The sequence below is a fragment of the Halichoerus grypus genome, chromosome 13, assembly GCF_964656455.1.
Source record: "Halichoerus grypus chromosome 13, mHalGry1.hap1.1, whole genome shotgun sequence".
NCBI lineage: Eukaryota > Metazoa > Chordata > Mammalia > Carnivora > Phocidae > Halichoerus > Halichoerus grypus.
In genome coordinates this window covers 920,362-940,101 of record NC_135724.1, presented here as the reverse complement: position 1 = coordinate 940,101, position 19,740 = coordinate 920,362, and the positions used below count along the sequence as shown (strand labels likewise).

The window sequence follows — 19,740 nt, the reverse complement described above, 5'->3', positions numbered from 1 at the left end:
TGAGGAAATTCTTTCTATTCCTAGTTTGCTGAGAGGCTTTATCATAAATGGGGATTGGATTTTTCAAAAGTTCTTCTGTGTTTATTGACATGATTGTATGATTTTTCTTTGTCATCTGTTAATAGGATGATCTGTATGGACTGATTGTATCAATCTCATATTCCTGGGGTAAACCAAATCACATTTGTTCATGCTAAGTGTCCTCTTCATATATTGCAGTATTTGATTTATTAATATTTTGGGAAGGATTTTTGTGCCTGTATTCACGAGGAATATTGATTATGTTGCTTTTGTTTGTATTTGTCTGTTTTGTTTTTATTGTAATGCATTTGGTTTGTTACCTAGGGATGTGCTGGCCTCATAAAATGAGTCGGGAAGTCTTTTTGCCTCCTGTATTTGTTGAAGTAGTTGGTGTAAGATTGGTGTTATTTATTAATTTTTTTTACTATTGAACATATTCCCCTTGAAACTGTCTGAGTCACAAGTTTACTTTGTGGGAAAGTGTTTAATTGTGAATTGAATTTCTGAAGTAGATAGTAGAGTTAATCGGATTTTTTGTTCATTGGAAATTTGTGTTTTTCAAAGAGTTTATTTCATGTAAGTTGCCAAATTTTATGGTATAAAATTCGTTATGTTCTTGTTTTTTAGTTTTTGTAGGATCCCCTCTTGCATCTTCAGTATTGGTAATTTATATCTCTTTTTTTTTTTTCTTGGACAGTCTCACGAGAGGTTAATTGACTTAGTCATTTCAAAGAACCTGTTTTTGGTGTCTTTGATAATCTTTATTGTTCGTTCATTTTCTGTCCTCTGTTCTGACATTTATTTCCTTTCCTTCATTCTAACTTAGTTTGTGTTCATTTTTCTTTTCTTTGTTAACTTTTATTTTTTTTTTTTTTTTAATTTTTTAAAGATTTTATTTATTTAAATTTGAGAGAGAGAATGAGATAGAGAGAGCATGAGAGGGGGGAGGGTCAGAGGGAGAAGCAGACTCCCTGCTGAGCAGGGAGCCCGATGTGGGACTCGATCCCAGGACTCCAGGATCATGACCTGAGCCGAAGGCAGTCGCTTAACCAACTGAGCCACCCAGGCGCCCTTCTTTGTTAACTTTTAAAGCAGAAGTGAGACTCCTGATTTTTTTACCTTGTTCTTTTCTGTTATAAGCCCTGAGAGCTGTAACTCACCTAAGCATTACTTAACCTGTATCACATAAATTTTATACACTGTATTTTCATTATGTTTTTGTTAAAATATTTTCTAGTTCCTTTGTGATTTCTTCTCACCTTTCCTTTACTTGGAAACATTGCTTCCTTACCATGTGGTGGGGGATTTTCCTGACGTCCTTTGTAACTTAGCTGTTACTTGATTCTGTTATGTTCATGGGCCACGGCATGTCTTACGTCACAGGCTGGGACTTGTGACTCGGCTCGTGCTTTCTGTGGGTCAGTGCTCAGGCCTGTTTACAGAGTGCGTTCTGCTGTTCTGTGGGCAGCCTGTGAGTGTTCATTAGGTCAAGTCGATGGAAACTGTTGTTTAAATGTTGTGTATTTTTACTTACTTTCTACCATTTATTCTCTTAATTAATGAAAGAAGACTTTTAAGATACGCTCTTTCTCCTTTGGGTTCTGTCAGTTGTTGTCCTGTGTACCTCGTTAGGGTCCATGCACACTCAGAATTTTCATAGCCTGTTGATGAACTGAACTTCGCTCAGTATTTGTGGTGGTGGTCTTGGTTGTGACACCTACTTGGATGTTAATGTAGTGATTCCAGCTTTCTTTTGATTGGTGTTTGCATCTTTTTCCATGCTTCTGTGTTTACTATGTCTGTTTCTTCATATATGAAGTGGGTTTCTTGTTAGCATAACACAAGTAGATACTGCTTTTTTACTTATTCTGACAGTTGTTGCATTTTTAATGAGTACATTTACCATAATTATTAATAACGGTTGAATTAAAGGCGGTTATCTTGCTGTTTATTTTCTACTTATCTCTTTGTTCCTTTTTTCCATCTTTAGGTATTATTTTAAGATTTTTGTTTAATTACTATTATTGGCTGTAACCATTAGTTCTGTTTTGCAGTTGTTGTTCTTTGGTTTCCAATATGTGTTACTAACTTAGTATTATCTTTCTCCAAAGGGTAGTATACCATTTTGTATATAATTTAAGAAACTTGCGCGGTTAGACTTCCATATCCTTCTTCTCATCTTTGGTGTTATTGTGTCATATATTTTACTTCTACATGTTATAAGCCACACATAGAATATATATATTTTTTCTTTAAAGCAGTCAAACATGTGGGGCACCTGGGTGGCTCAGTCAGTTAAGCATCGGACTCTTGATTTCAGCTCAGGTCATGATCTCAGGGTCGTGAGATTGAGCCCCGTGTCAGGCTCTGTGCTCATTGTGGAGTCTGCTTAAGATTCTCTCTTCCTCTCCCTCTGCCCCACCCCCACTAAAAATAAATAAATAAATCTTAAAAAAAAAAGTTGTCGAACGTGTTAAGAAGGTAATAAAAGAAATAAAAACCCTCTTTTCCACTTTTCCTGTACATTTCCACAGTTCCAGAGTCCTCTTCCCTGAATGTGGATCTAACTTTCAATGTAGTTTTCCTTCAAATCAAAGAACTTCTTTCAGTATGTCTTGTAGGAGAAGTCTGCTAGATTAACTGTGAAAGTTTTTGCTTGAAAAAGGTCTTTATTTCACCTTCATTTTTGGAAGAGGTTTTTCAAGTTTTTGTTTGACAGTTTTTCTTGTCTCTGCTTTGCCTTACAGCGTATGCTGTCTCCTCTTTACTGTCTCTCTCTTTCTATAGGCATTTTAAAGATTTTTTTTGTAATGACTTCTTTCAGGAATTGGTGTATGTGTCTTCATTTGTCTTGCTTAGAACGGTTTGTTGGGCTTCTCTGATCTGGAGGTTCTTGTGTTTTTTTTTTTTCCCCCATTTCAGAAACTTTTAGCCTTTATTTTTCATGCCTTTCTGCCCAACCCCCTCCATCTGAGACATCAACGACATGTGTGTTAGACCACTCATTTCCACAGGTCATTGAGGTCCCTTGCTCTTTACTTTCTGTGACTCGATTTGGTAGTTTCTGTTGCTCTCTTTTAATTCACTGATTTTATCTTCTGAAGTATCTAGTCTTCTCTGAAGATCATCCAGCAAATTTTTTATTCCAGATATTGTATTTTTAATATCTGGAAGTTCCATGTGGTTCTCTCATTTTCATTACTGTTTAAATACCTTTCTTTCCTTCTTGATGTGTTCATAGTTTCATTTAAATCTTTCAGCATTTTATAATACTTATTCTTCATCTGTTAATTCCGTTGTCTCTGTTATTTCTTGGTATGGTTCTAGTTTTTTTTTTTTAAAGATTTATTTTTTTGAGAGAGAGTGCGCATGCATGAGCAGGGGGAGGGGCAGAGGGAGAGGAAGAGAGAGAATCTCAAGCAGACTCCCCGCTGCGCGCACAGAGCCCAACATGCGACTCAATCTCAAGATCCTGAGATCACGACCTGAGCTGAAACCAAGAGTCAGACGCTTAACTGACTGCACCACCTAGGTTCCCAGTTTTTAAGTTTTTAATTATTCTCCTGTTACAGGTCACAATTTCCTGCTTCTTTGCATGTCTGGTAATTATTTTATTGGATGCTGGATATTCTAAGTGTTACATATTTTTTCTTTTTTCAAAACCATTGATTTTATTTTCTTAGTTTAGCAGCTTGTGAATAAACTTGATCTTCTCAAGGCTTGTGCTTAAACTTTATTGGGGTGGGCCTAGAGTCCCCTTTATTAGCGATGCTGGTGTAATCCTAGTACAAGGGCTTGATCTTTCTGGCACAACCTTGGAAATTCTTGGTTGTTCAAAGGTGCCTGTAACTGGCCGGTCGGGCCTGACCTGTCCCCCATTCTGTGTCATCTCTGAGGTTGGTTCAGGGTAGGGCTCTGTGGTTGCACTCGTCCTGGCCAGACCTGTTTCCTACCCAGCTGTGTGGCAGCATCAGTAGACAGACTTGTGAGCGCAGCGCGGTAGCCTGCAGTCCCTTCCCCTTTGTTTCCCTTTCAGAGTCCTGCTCCCCAGAGCTCTGATCTCTGTCCCTAAATTTAGAAAGACTGCCGTTTGGGGCTTGGCTTCCCCCTCATCCTGTGGTATGGGAAATCCACTTCTGCAGGAAGCTGACCTCCCACAGGCTCCTATCTGTGTTGTCTTCTCCCAGGCGTCACAGGCCTGTGATGCTCTCAGAAGCACTGTGTCCATGTCTGAAAACAGCTGTTTCACATATTGTGTCCAGTTCCCCAGTGTTTTTGGTGGAAGGGCAAGTCTTATACCAGGTACAACAACATAGCTTATAGAAGCCTTTGATTAATATTTATTGAGAAATACCAATGTCTTGTGGACTAACCAATGTATGTGACATTTCAAATTATAATTAAAAGGTGGCTCATCAAGCATAATAATTTCAGACACCAAATTACTGGGTCTTTGTTTTCTGTGGACTTGGTTGTTGTGGGGACATCCCTGCCAGGAGGATACGGGCCCCGGAGCACACTCGTGTGCCGGCCATCCTCCTGCCTCACTTCCACTGTGTTTCAAGCTCACCAGTCCTTTGTCTTAGGACTCATTCTTGCAAAAAAGAAATGGAGATTAATTTTTTCCTGCTTATAATAGTAATATCATTGAAAATAACATATATGTCATAAAAAAGGTAATTTTACTTGTTAACGTTGGCTGCCATTCACACTTGGGTAACAGTTATTCCTGGCGGTGCTCCTTCTCCACCCTTCCCTCCACCGCGCACCTGCACGGCTGGATGATACTGTACACACTTTTTAACTATTCAACAGTACGCTGCCTAGTACTTGACAAATTATAACTTCAGTAACCAGCCTGGTATTTGTTAGTGAATATGAACGTTCACAGTTTTGACGTTTTATAGATGGTGTTAGAAATCCGAAGATAGACACAGTTGAAGGGTTTCGATTCTTTTGCCAGAACACTGCCGCAGCATGTGCATCTCCTGGTGGCCTGCCATCTTGCCCATGCGGTGACTATGACGTGTGTTTATATTGACACTTTTTTTAGTGAGGTTGAAGACACCTCTTACCTAAGAAAATCTGTTTCTTGTATTTTAGTTTCGTAAGTTTCTGTTTGTGGTGTCTGCCTGTTTTCCTGTTGTGTGTTTTCAGAGGTCTTTATGTGCACTTTGTTCATCATGGATCAGTCTCCCGTTTCTTTAAGTCTCGTCGGAGTGTTTCCTTTGATGGTTTCTTTTGTCCCGTGGAAGTCTGCCTGCTGGTGGCGGCCCAGGCCCCTGGCTGCCGTGGCGGCAGTGCTTCGGGGTGTCCTGGGGTGCACTGGGAACTGCGTGTGCTGTGGGTTAGGTGTTCGGCACAGCTGTGTCCTGGGGGGCACCGTGAACTGCCTGTGCTGTTGGTTAGACGTTCGGCACAGCTGTGTCCTGGGGGGCACCGGGAACTGCGTGTGCTGTGGGTTAGGTGTGTTTCAGAGCAAACAACTTGTAAAAATCAAGTGGTTACTGCCTTTGGTCCCGTGTTTAGAATGTTTCCACTCCATGATTATATTTTAAATGATTACTTTGAAAACAACCCCTGCTTTACAGTAAGATCTCCTACCCGTGTAGCATTTATTTTGAGTCAAGCTGTGAGTGGGGAATCAGACTTAAGGAAACAGCTTGTTAGCCAAGCAGCACCACGCACTGAAGAGCTCACTGTTTTAGCAAAGATTTAAGATCGCCCTCAGTTGGTCCCACCGTTCTCAACTGTCAGCATCAGCGCGTGAGTGCGCCTGTCTCCCTACCTTTGCCAGGTGTGTGTTGCTTCTGAACTTCTTGCCTTAGAATATCTTTTGCCATGTAAATATTTTAAATTTTATTTAGGTAATTATTTGTTTTCCTTTATGCTTATGGGTTTTTTGTTGTGATCAGACGGCTGTTCCCCTACCAATATTATCATCTTAACCACTTTAAGTGGTTTGTCAGTAGGAAATGAGAGGCTGGTCATTAGTATTTATGGTATTATAGTTACTGAAGCGTCCCTTGCACAGGGAGTCCCGGAGAAGGAAGGTTCATGACGTCACTACGTCTGTGCGGCTGCAGGACTGTCGGAGGAGTGAGTGTTGAGTGGGTTCTTTTGTATCCCATCGTGTGACACAGTCCTAATGGTGCTGGAGCCCGCGAATTCACCCTCCGGTCCCCCCTTTCTCAGCTCTTCCCGAGACTCACTCAGACTGCCTGTTTTTGTCTGCTTTTCTTCATGTGGCAGAATCAAGCTGTGCTGTCGCTGTATTACTCAGGACATCTAGCTTACAATTCTCATACTATTTGTGAAAATGGATTCGTGTTTATCACGAGATGCTCTTGCAGCCTATTGGCTTCCTGATGTGATTTGAGCCGACTCGGGGGTTGGTGCTACTGTTTCTCAGTTGTGTGTTTCTCCTCTGTGTCCTGTTTTTCTTTTTCTGGCGTACATTCTCAGTAAACCCTCCAGGATTTAGAGGGGTGGGGGAGATAAGGATGATGAATCATAGCAGACTGGGAAAGATTTCTGTTTGCTGTATGCACAGATGGGGGCCCCACCCTGAGTCTCCTTTGCAGGAATTCCAGCCTGTGGCGTGGACAGTTGGAAGTGCGTGCACTAGATAACCATTTGTAGTAGCTTTAATTTGCTAAGAGTGGTAGAAAGGAAAGTGCAAAGTTAAAACACTGTATTGGAAAGAATGTGTCTGAAAGAAAATCCCAAGCTCACAAACCAGTAAGTGTACTTGAGGTGACGATGGTAATGCAGAACTCTGGGAAAGCGCGTCCACCCTGCGATGGAGGCCAGGGGTGGAACATCCTGCAGAGGAGGGGTGGCGGTGTCCCACAGTTTGGCTGTGCTGATGTCATCGACAGGTATGGGTGTGCAGGTGCACGCAGTTGTATACTTTTATTGCATGTAAGTTATGTCCTAGAAGAGTATTTAAAACCCCCACTCTGTTGTCATCTGTACCTTTGAGTGTCCTGTTGGCCATGATCCACAGGAAGTGACATTTTATTATGCTCAATATTATAAGGATCTTTTCTTCATTTTTATTAGTGACAGATGTGTATAAATTTCAAAAAACAGTTACAGAGTTACAGTATACAATTCATGTAATGCTAATTTTTAAATTTTATGGTTGATATGGTAGAGAGTTTGAGTAAGCATTTAGGTAAAGTAACTAGTAAATGAAAACATTTTAAGTTTTGATATGACCATAAAACCAAAAAGCAGTATATTCTAGAAAAAAGGGAGTTTAACTGAATTTCTGGTTCATTAATCAATTTAAGTTTTGTAGCTTCATATAATTTGGCACATATGGATAGATTTCATAGGGAAAAAAGCTCCAATATCATTATGGATTCAGGCACAGCAATTTGGTTTTCATTTAATAGCTTACTCTTCCCCTGTCACTCACTTTGACTTCTCTGTCTCTGATGTAATGGATTTGGGGATATTTGGTGTCCTTCCCTGTTTGTCGCATCATCAGTTGAGCATTGTGACACCAAAGAGTAAACCTGCAAACCTTAGACCTTTTCTTAAAGAACCGAGGATACCACCAAGAATACCCTCTCCGATTTTGTTGTATTCCCTGATCTCGTGATGTGATCCATTAAAGTTGGAAAAAGCCATTTGATAATAACTGTGCTGCAGACCCTGTGACGGCAGGCTCGGCTTCTCGTTGCCACACGGGCGGCTAGAAGGCATGCTTCTCCGGCACCCGTAGTTATTCGGGAAACGTGTCTCTGGCTTTTGTGATCAGGCAAATTTATTAACAACAATGAGGTCACAATAAATCATGACTTGCTGATTTATTTCAAAAGATCCATATAGCAGTAAACAATACCATTTACATTTAATTAGTTTTATTGAACGAAAGGCAATTTTGTTTGTAATGAACCACATGTTATGATTAAGGATGTATTTTAATGACCTTTAAGTAATGCGAACAAATGTTGCCCTTGACCTAATAGCAGAGGCTTTCCTACATTATTGAAAACTTCAGAATGATTTTTAAATTATCGTGAAAAGCCTCGAATGACATTCTCATTATTGTGCCATTATTCAGTCATTTGATGTCTAATATACTAGATGAAATGCATTCCTCTGAATGTTCATGTGCATGTAGAAATGAGGATTGTTGCTAGAATTGTTCTTTATTTCCATGTATCAAAAGGTAGTCTGTTATGCGAGAGCTTCATTTTTTGAAAAATGCTTCGACAGGGTAATATTTAAATGATGAAGGGTTCTTAGACCTGCCTTATCCCAGAAGTCGTTTGCCTGCTTATTAAACATTCTCGTTGTATTTCCCTAAGTCCACAATTATTACACAATGTGTTTTTTCTTGTGTAAACCAGCTTGACTTAACTTGAAAATAACTTTTAATTAGTTAATGTGTACTCTATGAACTGCAATAGCAGACCCGCTGTGGTGAGCTACTGTGTTCACGCTTTATCCAGTGTAGCATCTCTGTTCTCTAGAAAATTGAAAATTCATCAGTGTGTGTTTTCCAGGCCCTGATCAAGGTGTGTGAATGAGCTTTCCCAAGTCAGATTCTCAAAGAATTTCTAGGGCAGGAATGGGGAGGAGGTCACCTTCTGCCCTGTTGGCCTTCTCTGATGGCAGGGGCCGCCCTCAGTGTCACGGGCAGAGTGGCCGGTGCTGTGTGCTCAGTGGCCTCTGTGCCCTGGAGTCAGACTCAGTGAGTGAGTCTTGAACTCAGTAGTTCAAGGGTATTTCCCATGGAGAGGGCCGTTTTGGTCATATTCTGAGAGTAATTTTTGGAGGTTTAGTCATGAGTCTAATCCCTTCCTGTGATTTTGGAAGGACCTCACGCCACATATTAAATCCCTTTCTGCTCCTGAGATCTGGAGTGGTTTTTGTTTCCTGAACTGATGCACCACAAATTAGAAGAGAAGTTTTTTCCCCTCACTTGACAGCCCAGAGGTGGGTGGTCCGAGGCTGAGAAGGCAGCTGTGTGTGTCCTCATTGATAGGTGACTCTCACCTGTGTCCCACGTGACTGCTCCCCTCCTGCCATAGCGCGTCTCGTCATGTTCCACCCCACGCGGCGAGAGCTGGCTGGAGAGAATGCGGAGGGAGGGCTGCATTCTGCAGCGGGGGCCAAACGCCATCGAAGCCTGGGAGTCCTGTCTTTAACGGGAGCTGGGGAGGATGGTGGGATGTGGGATGTCTCTGCTGTACCGTTTCTTTGGTTTGTCTTCTGGTGAGTTTCTTTGATTTCCTCTCGTACTTCCTCCTGGGTGGTGCACACTAAAACTTTTCAGTTAGTTCTCCTGGAGGATTTTGCTGCCCTCAGAGCAGAATGCTCCCTCTGGGGTTGTTATGGTTGCCACTTTTATTAGAATCAGATCTTTCACACTTGTTCTTCCAGTAAGTCTAAGCCACTTGAAGATTTGTGTGCTCCCCACTCACCTAGATTAAAGTAGGAAATAAATGAAATGTAAACCGTGAAATACATGTTTTCTAGAAATGAAGGAAGCTGTATCATTTTTAGGCTGTTGCTTGTTTTCTGTGAAAGAATATTTTTTTTAAGTGATAGAGCATGATGTACAGCCCACCATTCGAGGCTCCCACGAACAGAGGAGATCAGACAAGCCTAGATAAATTGGGGTTTCCAGGAATAGAAGAGAATAAATACAAATCTCTAATATATTTTAAGAAATCTGAGGGGATATTACAGTCCAAACAGAAGCTATGAAAAAAGATCACATGGAAAGTAGACCTCTTAGAAAGACATGATTGCTGAAATAAAAACACGTAAATAGGACTGGAAGATGGATTGTTCTGCAACTCTGAGAACGTAGGCCAGAGATGGGAAGCATGCAAGGATGACTACCATTTCTAGCTCGGTCCTTAATACTACCTGTAATCACTTTATGTGTGTGTTTTCACTTGTGTTGAGGTCAAGTTGGGAGACAATGAATTGCACATAATTAAGCTGTACGCTTCAGTACAGCTCTGAAACCATCACCACAGATGAGATCGTCTGTAGCCCTTGTTACGTGTCTGTGACCACCTGCGGTCCTAGCACCAGTGGCCAGTGTTTTCAGTCTTCTCAGCTCTCCTGTGCTCCTCATACACCTGCCCTTAATCCCTTTCCTCTGCAAGGTAAGCTCATGTGAAGAGAGAAGGGCAGGTGTGTGATCCTCCTCGCATGAGCTTGCCTTACAGAGGAAAGGGATTATAGCAAGTGGAAATTCCTTCTATTTCCCACCAGTACATGAACCAGTGCTATGCATATTGGTATTTATTTTTCCTCCCTTTGACCTATTATGATGAAGAATGGTTCCTTCTTCTGTTGAAGGATAATTCTTCCACCGCTTTGGCCTAACACTGCTGTTTAGAGACCTTGGCAGCAAGACCACCCCCTGCCCTTTCTCTTCCTGACCCTCCCTCACAGGCTGTCTCCTCCACTGCGGCCCACAGCTCCAGTGTCTCAGACATTCCTTTCGCAGTTTTAGGTTAGTTGAATGTATTTAGAATTCTGTTTTACTTTATCTGTTGGCTTTTTAGCTGTACCTCTTCGCAGTTGCTAGAGATCATAATATGCATTTAACTAAAAGTGTGCTGTGAAAAGTTAAAATTGTGTCACTTGACATAAAATGTAAGAACCTTGTCATCGGATGGGTCCATTTACCCTACCTGTCCTTTATGCTGAAAACGTGCCCTTTCTGTACGCATGTACGTTTATATGCACTATGTCTGCATTTGAACTGTTCCAATGTTTTAGCTGTATTTTAAGGAAAAATTAAGTGGAAAAACAGGATTTATTATTTTTGTTCCTCACCATTCCTTCCTAAAGACTGAATTTGTACTGGATAATATTTCCCTTCAGCCTAAAGAATTTCTGTTAACATTTCTTGTAGTGTATGTCTGCTTATAGTGAATTCTCATTCTTACTTATCTGAAAATATCTTTATTTCACTTGTTTTTGTGAAGGATATTTTTGCTGAATATTGAATTCTTGGATGACAGATTTGTTCCCCCCCATAGCACTCTATTTTGTTCCACTGTCTCCTGCTTCCATTATTTCTAATGAGAAATCAGTGTTGTTTTGATAGTTGTTCCCTGTGTGTAATACGTCGTTTCCTCTGGGTATTTTTGAGATTGCTCTTTGGTTTTTTAGCAGTGTTACTTTGGGTTTTCTTTTCTTTCTTTCTTTTTTTTTTTTTTTAATTTTATTTATCTGTCTAGGGGTTTTCTAGGCTTCATGCATCTGTCTGGGCTGTCAACATATTTTGCATATTTTTAGTCATTATTTCTTCAAATAGTTTTCCTTCCCCATTCTTTTTCCACTCCTTCCAGGAACCCAATTGTAAGCATGTTAGATCTCTTGATACCCTGTTAGTGGTACTGCAACCATATCCTTTCCTAAATCTTTTTTCTTTGTGTCTTCAGATTCATTATCTCTTGATCTTTCTTCAAGTTCACTGACTCTGTTCTTTCATCTCCAATCTCCTGTTAAGTTCATCTAATAAGTTTACTTCAGATACTGTATTTTTTTAATTCTAGAATTTCCATTTTGTTCTTTTTCCTTAAATATATATTTTTTTCTGTACTGTGGTTTCCCATTGTTTATTCTTTAGGAGAATATTTTCCTTTAATTCTTTGAGATGTTGAAACTGCTTTGAAATTCTCATTTCTTAATTCTGATATCTGGTCATCTCTGAATTAGCCTTTATTGATTGAATTCTTTCCTGAATATGGATCTTGTGTTCTTATGTCTTCATACATCTAGAAGTTTGGATGGTGTCTTCAGCATTTCTAATGATACATTATAGACACTCTGGATTGGCTTATGTTCTTCTGAAGAGTACTGTTTTTTGAATTTGATTTTGTTCTACTTGGTAGTTCACTGGGCTGAAGTCGAACTCTGAGCTCTATCTTCCCTGCAGTTGGGGTCTTTGTTCACTTCTTTCAGCTGGACTGCTAGAAAGCCACCCCGCATGTGGGGCATGTGGGGTCGGGGTGAGAGGATGCCAGAGTTAGGGCCCCTCCAAGGCACTCTCCCACCTCAGGTCTCCACGTCCCCCGTCGCTTCTCAGCTGCTGTGGTTACCCCCATCTTTGGCCTCTGGGTCTTCATGCCTTCAAGTCTGTGATTTTTCGAAGTGTGGAAGCCATGCTAAAACATTTGTTCTGAGGCAAAACCAAAATAAAACAGATAACAAAAAATGAAAACAAGAACTATAAAAATGGTAAACTCTCTGTTTTGAGGGACCTTCAAGACCACCCCCAGTTTTAATGATTACCTAGGAGGACCCCCCCAGGACTCAGCACATAGTCTTCCTCATGACCATGATTTATTCTAGCAAGAGGACACAGGGCACAGACAGCCGAGTGAAAGGCCCTGGGGTGAATCTGGAGGAAGCAAGGCGCACGGTTGCGGAGCGCCTCCCAGTGGACTCCCACAGGACGCGCTGTACACCCCCAGCAGCACGTTACGAGAACACAAGTGAGATGGTGCCCACCAAGGAAACACAGGAGAGACTCATGGAGGCATTCCTCTGGCTGGCACATGCCAAGGTGCCAGACTCCCAGAAGGAAGCATATGTTCGATATAAACCACGTTGCTTGAATAAATTGTTCAGGCACAGTGAGTCTTTCTTATCTGGGAATGGTGGGAACGCTCCTGAAATCCACATCTCTAGACCTCACCCAAGGGCCAGCCTTGCTTGTGAGCAGGCCTTTCTCAAGTCTGCGTTCCTATTTCTGCACAGCCCACTGCCTTGGCCAAGGCGTCTTCACAGGAGAAGTGCTAGCAGTATTGTTGTTCTGGGACCTCACCCAGCCGGGTGAGACCGGTCTGCACGCCTGCTGCCAGGTCTGCCCTTTATAGGCCCTGGCCAGATCCCGTTAAAACAGTACCATTCACCTTTTACCACCATGTCCAAGTGAGAAATCCCAGGTGCCAGACGTGCTCTAGGCCCGGCAGCCCCTTTGAATCTCAGATGCCAATCACTGGCAGCAGGAGGGTTTCCTGCTGGACTGGAGAGCCTGCCGACAGTTGTGAGAAGCAGAGGTGCCCTCCTTCCTCTGCTCCTCCCCAGTGTTGTGCCACCAGGAGTCCTCACGTTGTCTTCCCAGACTTTCAGCTGAAAGGGTTTTATGCAAGAAGCACAAAACATTTGGGGCGCCTGGGTGGCTCATTCGGTTGAGTGTCCGACTCTTGGTTTTGGCTCAGGTCATGAGATCGAGGGATCGAGGGACCTCAGGGTCATGAGATCGAGCCCCACGTCGGGCTCCATGCTTGGCGGTGAGTCCTCTTGAGATTCTTTCTCTGCCTCTCCCCCCACCCCTGCTCATTCTTTCTCTTGCTCTCTCTCAAATAAATCTTTAAAAAAAAAAAAACACAAAGCATTTTTTACATGAAATTATTTTTTTCTTTAGAGAAAGAGAGATAGTGTGTGTGGGGGGTGGGGGGAGAGGGGCAGAGGGAGAAGGAGAGAGAATCTTAAGCAGGCTCATGACCCTGAGATCATGACCTGAGCCGAAATCAAGAGTCAGGCTCTTAAGAGACTGAGCCACCCAGGTTCCCCATACAGGAAAATATTTTTATACAACTTAATCCTGAAGACACACCATGTTTAGGAATTGGTCAAGAGGAAATCTGAATCTTCAAACCATTTCAGAATGGCTTTACATACCCCACCACTGCTTTTGTCCCCATCATTTATCTGGGGAATGGCCCACAAGAGATCATGTACTTTCTGGGGTAGCGGCACTTACTAATCAAACTACCTTACTCTAAGGTGCATACAGGGGGGAGGTGAGGGAAGTGGGTTCAGGCTCGTGGTCCACTGTTGCAAACTGCAGCTGATCTGGAATGCCAACTACAAGTTAACAGCAACCAGACACTCCCGAGACAGATGGGACTGTGGAGGGGTCACCAGGATGGGATGGGCCTCCCTCTTGCAGCTTTGGGCAGGGGTCACAAGTTGGTACCCCTAGCATCTTGATTTCATATGGCCCATCAGAGCATGGGCCCTTGATTGTGGGCAGCTCAGGTAAACCAGATGGCCCAGCCAGCATCCGGGTTGTTTCAATGGTTAATTTCCCTCCAGGGGGTGTGAGTCTTGCACCTGTTGCAGGCCCCAGCTCTGTTTGTGAGCCTGTTCCTGCACTCAGCTTGGCGCTGATCCTGCCGTGCTTGAAACAGCCCTGGTAGACCACACAGGGTCCAGCTTAGAGTCAGGTGCAGGCATCTGGGGTCTGTGAGTCCAGGGTTCCGGATGATGTGACCCTCAGGCCATGCTGTGAGAGCTGTGCGAAGGCGCAGCATCAGCCCTGCTCCACGGAGGGCTTGAGGGGACGGCGGAGATGGGGGGAGGGGCGCCTGTTTCTCAGGACACATTGGGAAGCCCACCCTGTTCAGACATCAGCTTGGCCGTCCATCCACAGCTTTTACCTTGCTGTGCAGTGAGCTTGAGTCTGACGAGTTCTTGTGTGAGTGGCTAGTTTTCTCTTTTTCCATTAGTTTTTTCAGTAGTCACTAGATTGTTGTATCAAACCTGCATTTGTATTACAGAATTTACCTTAAACTTAGAAGTCTCTTTTCACTTTCCAGTTGAGCGCCTTCAGTTATCTTCAGGTGTACGTGATGCCCGTTGTTAATGTGTAGATTACTAATGAAACGGAAAAGGAATCCTAGTCTTCCTTCAGAGAGCAGCACATGGGCCAGGGCACTGTGGCTTTTCAGGGTCCTGAGGGCAGGCAGGCAGGCAGCAGCCCTGGCGAGGAGCATGGGGACACAGCGGGCTGGGGTTCTTTACCTCCTCGCTGATGCGGGTCTTGTTTAAATTTCAGGCCTGTAATAAGGACAGATTTCTTAAACTTCTGTATAGCATTGTACTTGTCCAGCTTTCTGATAGCCAATTAAGAATATATTTTTTAAAAACAACTGAAATACCAAGAACTAAAAGACTTCTAATAGTTTACTCTGAAAGGCTCCAGTATAATCTCCATTCGTGGATGTAACTCACCCACTTAGAATATTATTTGTGTCCACATGAATCAGTTTGAAAAATACGGGAGCATATTTAGATTATAACAAATTTAGTAGGTCACTCTACATCCACATGATCATTTGCATCCTCCCTGCGTGAACTCAGGTATGCTTCCTACCTGTGTGCTTTGGAGTTTTGTCTCCAAATGTCAGTTACACGCTGGTCACGCTGGGACATGTGGGATCACCACACAGAAGACATGGGAAGTCACTCGCCCGTGGGCTGTCCAGTAGGCAGTAAGTACAGTCAGAATCCCGTGTGGGTGTTGTGGTTAAAGTCCATACAGGCAAGGAACTTTTCGGTATTATAAATTCTTTGTGATCTCCTGGTAAAAATAATCATGCACCATTAAAAAAGTAAAATTTGTTATCAATACATTTTCACCTATTATAACATTATTTTAATAAAATTATATAGAGTTTTAAAAACTAAAATTTCTAAATCAGCAGATGTACTTTTATAAATTGTCTTAAAATAAGGTGCTTCAGTGTCATGTCTGGAGACTTACTGTTTAAGCATTTACCTGTTGCCCGTGAGTGGGGTAACCTAAACCACTTTTCTTCTACTTCAGAGCTAGTTCTGGGAAAGTTGCTGTGATGTGTGAATAGTTAAAGCCTTCCTGTACAATTTTATAAATATAGATCATGGGGATGTGCTTCAGGCACATGGGAGAAATGCAGTATGTTTTATAGCTTCAAGGAAGTCAGTTGTTTATGGCAAATGCAGTAGCTGTTAGAAGAAAAACATGGAAGTAAATTTAGGAATTTGCTAAATTGTTTTATAGAACTTATGCGGAATTGTGAGGATTACTTAAATCCCACTAAATTCTTGGGTACCCATGTAACTTCTGAATACTCATACACAGTATGGCAGAACTCCACGAAGTGTATTTCCACCTTTAAACTTGGAATCTGGGACAGCCCCAGGCAGCATGGAGCTTTTGAGCAGCTCCCAGGTGCACCTATTGTTAAGCAGCAGTCTGTTAGAACCAAGAGAAATTGCCACACCTCTGTTGAGCTTAAAAATTATTTCCCTTAGTTCTCCTCCATCCTAACATAGTGTTGGCACACAAAATATAGGAAAACCAACCATCACTTTTGGTAAATAACGTATGAAAAATATTAGTTTGGTGATTGAAAAATTTCCAAGTAATTTTGTCTAATTATAATGTAATTAATTCAGATATTCTGTATTCCAGGACCTTTTTTCAATCAGTGCTTATGTTTATGCTCAGAAGCCACAACTGGATATTCATAGTTTTGAAGGCACATTTACCAGGGTAAGTTAAATCTTTTGTTAAATACAAATATATTCATTGTGTATATAAGTTAAAAACAGCAAACCTTAACTTTGAATAAATGAAAACAGAAGCTTTGAACGGAAAAGGGAAAGCCTAGAGAATGTTTCAGGTTCTTAAATTTTCCCACATCCAGTCTCTGTGGGATACACTCAGTACAGTGTTTTTGTTTAGCATACTCACCCTGGAGAAGGTCCTTCTCCCTGAAAATACTAGGAGTCAGTAAGATGGAGTACTTTCACTAGTTCAGTGTGAGTTTGGATAGGATTTAATACACTGTGGTGTCCACAGTGTTTCCTGGTTCGTACTGACTGGATGGCTGTGCCTCTGCTCACGTACACGTGTGTGCTTCATCTGATTCTTCGCACGATCGTGGGACTTGAAGTCCCTTCTCCCCGATGACTCTCCGATCAGATTTGGAGGACTCAGTAACTTTTGATTTTAACAGCTGATATTATAAATGCTTTATAATACTTAAGGGGTTTTTGGGGGCACCCGGGTGGCTCAGTCGGTTGAGCATCTGCCTTTGGCTCAGGTCATGATCCCGGGGTCCTGGGATCGAGCCCCACGTCAGGCTCCCTGCTCCGCGGGAAGCCTGCTTCTCCCTCTCCCACTCCCCCTGCTTGTGTTCCCTCTCTCGCTGTGTCTCTCCCTGTCAAATAAGTAAATAAAATCTTAAAGAAAAAATAAGAAGGGCGCCTGGGTGGCTCAGTCGTTAAGCGTCTGCCTTTGGCTCAGGTCATGATCCCGGGGTCCTGGGATCGGGCCCTGCGTCAGGCTCCCTGCTCAGCGGGAAGCCTGCTTCTCCCTCTCCCACCCCCCCTGCTTGTGTTCCCTCTCTCGCTGTCTCTCTGTCAAATAAATAAATAAAATCTTTAAAAAAAAAAAAAAAAATATATATATATAATACTTAAGGGGTTTTAGTATATGACTATAGTTTACTTTTAATTGCTGCAGATTTCTGTTGGTATAGTCTGCTTCGTTTCCCTCTTGTTCACGTACCAGGATTAGTGAGCTGTTGTCATCATTTGAGAAAGCACTTGCTAATGCCAGATAATGAGGAAATTATGGGGATGTAAAAATGAGGATGCCTGTGGAGGAGATAGTCATTGGCCATTACTTTGTAACTTTATTTTTACGAGTGCTTCAGTAACAGTATGTTCAAGGTGTTCATGGAAACAGATGAGGGAGATGAGGCAGTGTATAATGAGGTCTGGAGAGAAAACCAAGATCTTCATGTGTTTTTGTAAAAATATTTATGAAAAAAGCATCTTCTAATTAAAGACAATTTAGCATATTTGAGAAAAAGCCTTTCCAAAGGGCTTCCTTAGTACGGTAAGAGTTATTAACTTAGGGGGCGCCTGGGGGGCTCAGTCAGTTGAGTGTCTGCTTTTGGCTCAGGCTATGATCCCAGGGTCCTGGGATTGAGCCTCACATCAGGCTCCGCTTCTCCTTCTGCCTCTGCCGCTCCCCCTGCTTGTGCGCTCTCAAATCTTTCTTCTGTCAAAAAAATGGATAAAATCTTAAAAAAAAAAAAAAAAAAAAAAAGTTATTAACTTAGCCACTATTAATATTTTGGAATATTATTTGCTTACTTCCTTTCTGTTTCACAGATTGATATTGCTTATCACTTGCTAAGAGTTGGAAATGTCTGCTAGACAATGTGTGGAATCCCCCTGAAGTCAGTGCGAGGGCGCAGGAGTTTGGCTGAACACAGCCAGGCTGCAGAGCGCAGTTCACACAGTGCGTGCCTGAGCACGGGGCAGTGCGTGACCTGTGTGCGTGGCTGAGCATGTGAGACTTATGTGAGTGAGCGTGCAGGTGTGGGGGAGGGGTAGCCAGGCTCCTTCCTGAAGGTCTCGTCAGAAGAAGGAAGAAGCCATTTAAGGATTTTCAGCTTAGAAGAGAGATTGTAATATTGGTGTATGTAAAAGAGTCCTCTAGACTTCCGGTTTGCTTGGGATGAAGGCAGTCACCTGAATTTGCTCCCGCCCCACTGCGTCCCCAAACCATACCGGTCAGGTGCAGGTAGCTTGGGCTGCCTGTAGCTCGTGCACGCAGCACACAGGGGAGAAGGAAAACACTGTGAGCTCCAGTTTCTGTAGGGAGGAAAAGTACCCCACGTGGCACAGTCAGCTCCAGAGCCAGGACAGGGCACAAGGATTTTCTCTCGGGATTTGGATCTGATGGAGGCTTTGGAGTTCTCTGAACTTATATTTATCTCGTGTGAGTTACTGCACGTTCTTGATGGGAACAGTCCAGCTGCCTGGGCTTTCGTGGCCTCCATTTGGTGTTTCTAACAAGATTTTATTTCACTCCTTTTAAATACATTCATAGTGAATTCTGGATTATTTTAGGAGAAAAAGCTTTATTTTTTGTGTACGTCTTTCAAAAAGGAGGAAAGGAAAAACCATGCTGAATAACTGGTTTTCTAACTAGAAAGTGGAAATCATCAGTATTAAGTGAGCATTTAAAGAAGTGACATCTGCATATATTCCTTTTCTAGAGGATGAACTACAAAGGAGAGCGTACATATTGTAGATCAGCCTAAGTAAGTAAATAAGAATCAGAGCAAATTAATTCAGGTGTCCTGTGGCAATACATGTATTATGTGTTCTGTTGCCTGAGCAGCGTCTAACTATGCACATTGTGAATAATGTCTGCTTCTGCTTACCCTATAATGTCAGGATAACCTCAGCTGCTCATTATATGACATTCCGAGTAATATAAATGATTCATATTATTATTATTGATAGAATTGATTTGCTTATTGTTCAGGACCTAGCACTTCTCCCTGAAGTTTAGAGTTTAAAACTAGCCACTTTGAAACATTATCAGTGTTCTAGGCCTTTAACATCGCCTTCCCATTTAATGTTCTTTATATGCACTTTCTGCTGTCATTTCTTCTGCAAACCATAGCACACTCATCATTGTTCAGGTCTTTTCCAATCAAAATACTCCCTTTCTAAAAAGCAGATCTCTATTGTTTGTTAAGAGGGGTGCACTATTGTGAAAACAGCTTCACATGGTGACATTTTGCTTTCTCCCTCCCCAGAGCAGATTTCATCTTTGCAAACTGTGTAAACATTAAGGAGAAGGAAACCCAGAGACAGAGTTACTTAGAGATAATTTCTTTCCCATCTTCCCAATCTTTATTCTGTACTATATGAGATTGGTAAAGAGCTATCTTTTACAATAATTTTCTTAATATTAGAAAAAGTTTAATGTTTAAAGTCCATCATTGTTATTACAGAATTGAAAAGAAACTGCATATACTGTGTGTTCTTCAATACATAATTGTGCTAGAAATAGACAAAATGAATTCACATGATTAAATAGTTGTAGAAAAGTAATGGGAGAACCAACTTAAGTTTCTAAAATGAAAT

The 19,740-nt window shown here is 42.0% G+C and overlaps 1 protein-coding gene across 7 annotated transcripts in view; it reads left to right on the top strand.

The window, feature by feature from the left end:
• Nucleotides 1–19,740, top strand: part of ATP9B (ATPase phospholipid transporting 9B) — a 251,414-nt gene that overhangs the window by 88,196 nt on the left and 143,478 nt on the right. For 6 of the 7 annotated variants that reach the window (XM_078060152.1, XM_036068816.2, XM_078060154.1 and 3 more), the window contains one exon: nucleotides 16,256–16,336. The exons of the other annotated variant lie outside the window; for it this stretch is intronic. In XM_078060152.1, the coding sequence (XP_077916278.1) occupies nucleotides 16,256–16,336 (81 nt within the window). The remainder of the gene's footprint in view (nucleotides 1–16,255; nucleotides 16,337–19,740) is intronic. 7 annotated transcript variants of the gene reach the window in all.